Source organism: Micrasema longulum, unplaced genomic scaffold, assembly GCF_059751315.1.
Source record: "Micrasema longulum isolate JH-2025_06_02 unplaced genomic scaffold, ASM5975131v1 h1tg002892l, whole genome shotgun sequence".
Classification (NCBI taxonomy): domain Eukaryota; kingdom Metazoa; phylum Arthropoda; class Insecta; order Trichoptera; family Brachycentridae; genus Micrasema; species Micrasema longulum.
The window spans coordinates 51,832-55,388 of NW_028280011.1; the positions used below are offsets into that span (position 1 = coordinate 51,832).

At 34.7% G+C, this 3,557-nt stretch overlaps 1 protein-coding gene across 1 annotated transcript; it reads right to left on the reverse strand.

Annotated features, from left to right (window-relative positions):
• Positions 1–1,399: 1,399 nt before the first annotated feature.
• Positions 1,400–3,144, reverse strand: LOC148271411 (uncharacterized). The gene is made up of 2 exons (XM_088241422.1): positions 3,042–3,144; positions 1,400–1,914 (listed from the first exon to the last, which is right to left on the reverse strand). Exons 1-2 carry the CDS (start codon positions 3,090–3,092, stop codon positions 1,441–1,443), a joined length of 525 nt encoding a protein of 174 aa, XP_088097548.1. The 5' UTR covers positions 3,093–3,144; the 3' UTR covers positions 1,400–1,440.
• Between the last annotated feature and the right edge of the window lie 413 nt (positions 3,145–3,557).

Genomic DNA, 3,557 nt, shown 5'->3' on the forward strand with positions numbered 1-3,557 from the left:
TGGCGTGCGTGTATGAGAAGATTTTATTTTGTTTTATTTTATTCGAATACTAACAGATGTACCGGTTAAATTAATATTAAAAAAAAAAAAAACTATATAAAATGTATACATAGTAGGGCCTGCCATCCAATTATATGTATTCACTAAATAATACTGTAATAAAGCGACGACGGCTTGAAGTTTAAACTATATAAAGAATAAAAATACCATATCAACAATATTTTGAATTTGTCCAAATTTTTGTAGACAAGGACTGGATTCAACTCCCTGGGGAGCTGCTCATATTAACATATTACAACAGAGATGAAGAACATTTGAGAGAAGGTAATATAGAAGTCTAGGCATCTACAGGGCTTATGACCTGTCAATGGCTGGTTTAAGTGGCCACTTTACACACTGTGTAACATTCACCATTCTGCCTATATTAGAACATTTATATTCCTTCAATTCAATCGAGTCGAATCCAGTCCTAGTCTACAAAAATTTGAACAAATTCAAAATATTGTTGATAAATTACCTGGTCCATGAAGAAGTATAGAAATTGAAAAAATAACATTTTCAGGCGTTGCCTAGTCTAGTATGTAGGTGAAATAATTCAATTATATGAATCTCACCCGCATAAATAAAGGTTTCAGCTCTTTAACTTCACAAACATCAACAGATAAAAGAATTGAAGGAATATGGATGTTCAAATATAGACAGAATGGTGAATGTTACACAGTGTGACAGGTCATAAGCCCTGTAGATGCCTAGACTTCTATATTACCTTCTCTTAAATGTTCTTCATCTCTGTTGTAATTTGTTAAAATACTATATATTAAAATAAGATAAATATGGACAAAACAAGGAGAGTGGAAAGGAAAAGAAGGAAATTGATAAGGAGTGGTAAAGGATGATTGAAGGAAAGTGAGAGTGGAAAATTGCGTTTGATTTAATGACTTAATGAGTTATGAATGAAGAGCATGAATCAAGCCTATTAATTCTTTTCTGTACATATTGTATGGAGTGTTAAATATATCGAGACTATTAAATTTTTTGTTAAATGTTTTACATATACGAGGGATCGTAGAATGTTTCCGATGATTAGTTTTAAATTTACGAATATAGAAAATATCAGAGAGTCTAGTCGGCCTGGAGGGGACACGGTAGGCAAGTTGATTAATGAGTTCCCGGGAATCGAATTTATCGAGAAGATGTATGAATGTAGAGGAAGCTAGGTCTGTATGCAAAGATCTGGCGTTCTATCATCTCTGCCTACCCCTGCGGGAAAATGGTTTGTTTGTTTGACCTTCTTTAGTTTTTGTAACATAAAAAAAGTCTAGTTTAGTCATTCAGTGTAATTAGTGGTTAAAAACAAAATGTTTGTATTCTAATTATACCTGTAATAAAAAACGACAAAGTTAGTCATTCAATTTTATTTTACAAAAAATAAATATTTTTTTACTTGGGCAATATATTTGAGAATATCCCTCCAACTTTTTCCAAAATGTTCGGGGCTTGGGTCGTAGCAACGGTGGGTTTGAATTCGCCGATCTTTTTCACCAGCTCTCCGAGCTTTTCAAGAAGCGTCGGCGGCTTTGTCTTCGGCTCCATGAGCTTCCTAAGAAGTCCCACCAGCAACGAAGGCTTTGGCGTTGTGGTCGCTATTGTGGTGCTGCTCCCCGGCGCTGGAGTTGCGGCGGCTGTTGAAGCGGCCGTGGTTGCGGCCGTGGTTGAAGCCTTGGTTGCGGCCGTGGTTGTGGCCGTGGTTGAAGCCGTGGTTGCGGCTGTGGTTGCGGCCGTGGTTGAAGCCGTGGTTGCGGATGTAGCCGCTGCTGTTGTCGCAGCTGCGGCGGCGGTTGTAGGAGCAGCTGTGGTGGGAATAAATTTGGAAAGAAGATCGCTAAGAAGTGAAGAGTTGCCAGAATCACATCCCTGTAATAAAAATGAAATATTAATGAACATAATTTAAATTAAATTTATTGCAACAGAGAGGGAAAACATTATTGAGAAAGGAATATGGAAGTCTAGGCATTTACAGGGCTTATGACCTGTCATTGGCTGTTTTCTAAAATAATCTTAAAATTAACATATTACAACAGAGATGAAGAACATTTAAGAGAAGGTTATATAGAAGTCTAGGCATCTACAGGGCTTATGACCTGTCAATGGCTGGTTTAAGTGGCCACTTAACACACTGTGTAACATTCACCATTCTGCCCATATTTGAACATCTATATTACTTCAATTCTTTCATCTGTTGATGTTTGTGAAGTTAAAGAGCTGAAACCTTTATTTATGCGGGTGAGATTCATCCAATTGAATTATTTCACCTACATACTAGGCAACGCCTGAAAATATTATTTTTTCAATTTCTATTCTTCTTCATGGACCAGGTAATTTATTATGAAGGAATATAGATGTTCAAATATAGGCAGAATGGTGAATGTTACACAGTGTGTAAAGTGGCCACTTAAACCAGCCATTAACAGGTCTTAAGCCCTGTAGATGCCTAGACTTCTATATTACCTTCTCTTAAATGTTCTTCATCTCTGTTGTAATATGTTAATATGAGCAGCTCCCCAGGGAGTTGAATCCAGTTCTTGTCTCTAAAAATTTGGACAAACTCAAAATATTGTTGATAATCTTAAAAGCTAAATAACTAAAATTAAAAATGTAAAACAAAAAATAATTGTGACACACATAGATACAATCGAAAAACCCTTAATAATGCAATTTTTTATGATTATTTACTTGTGAAAGAAATAAAGTTTTTTTTTATGACTAAATTTGCATTGTTTTTTTAACACGTTGTTTGCTAAAAAAACATAAAATAGTTACACAGAAAAGTTTTGCAAAAATATTTTTATCTTTTTTCAAAACTTTGCGGCATTTTGACGAGTCAATTTTGTTTATATTTTTAATTTTTAGTTTTTTTTTTTATTTTTTAAATGCAATTTTTGAGAATTTCTGAAGTCGAATGTTAAAAAAAATTACACACCCTAATTCTTAAATCATTTTATAAATTTAAAACATTGAAAACAATTGGTGAAAGTACTTACTAAAAGTAGAATAAATAACCCCAAAAATATCTCCTTTTTAGGAACAAACATTTTTATGTATCAAAAATTTCGTACCAATTACGACCGTTGCTATAATTATACTAAGGTTTTTAAATATCAACAGATTATTTCATATTAATTATTCAGTCCCGCGTGACTCTAGTTGCGCAAATTCAATCCAAGCCACATATTAAAATCATCAACATCTTCGTTCGCCTGTCCGCGCCCGGTGCGGTGGTACATAGCAGCGGCGTGCGGTGACTATAGTTAGTAGGGATGCTGCAAAAAAAAAATGATCTTACGCCAAGTAGGTATTTTAACCCGCCCGTTGCAAATTTCACTAAATAAAATAATCTATCGGCAACTAATACATAAGAAAAAATATATACCACTATTGAGGTAACAGGCAAATGTGCGGTAAAGAGCAACCAAGAGCTTCTAAGAGCAACTTTGGTTTTTATGCCCCAATGTCCAGAATGTGTAGATTAGTCAATTCATCACACGACTTGGAATTCT

Excerpts from the sequence above, each read along its gene's own strand:
- LOC148271411 (XM_088241422.1), bottom strand. The coding sequence starts at position 3,092 with ATGTTTGTTCCTAAAAAGGAGATATTTTTGGGGTTATTTATTCTACTT. Across the intron at positions 1,915-3,041 it reads GGTTATTTATTCTACTTTTA|GGATGTGATTCTGGCAACTC; the intron begins GTAAGTACTTTC and ends TTTTTATTACAG.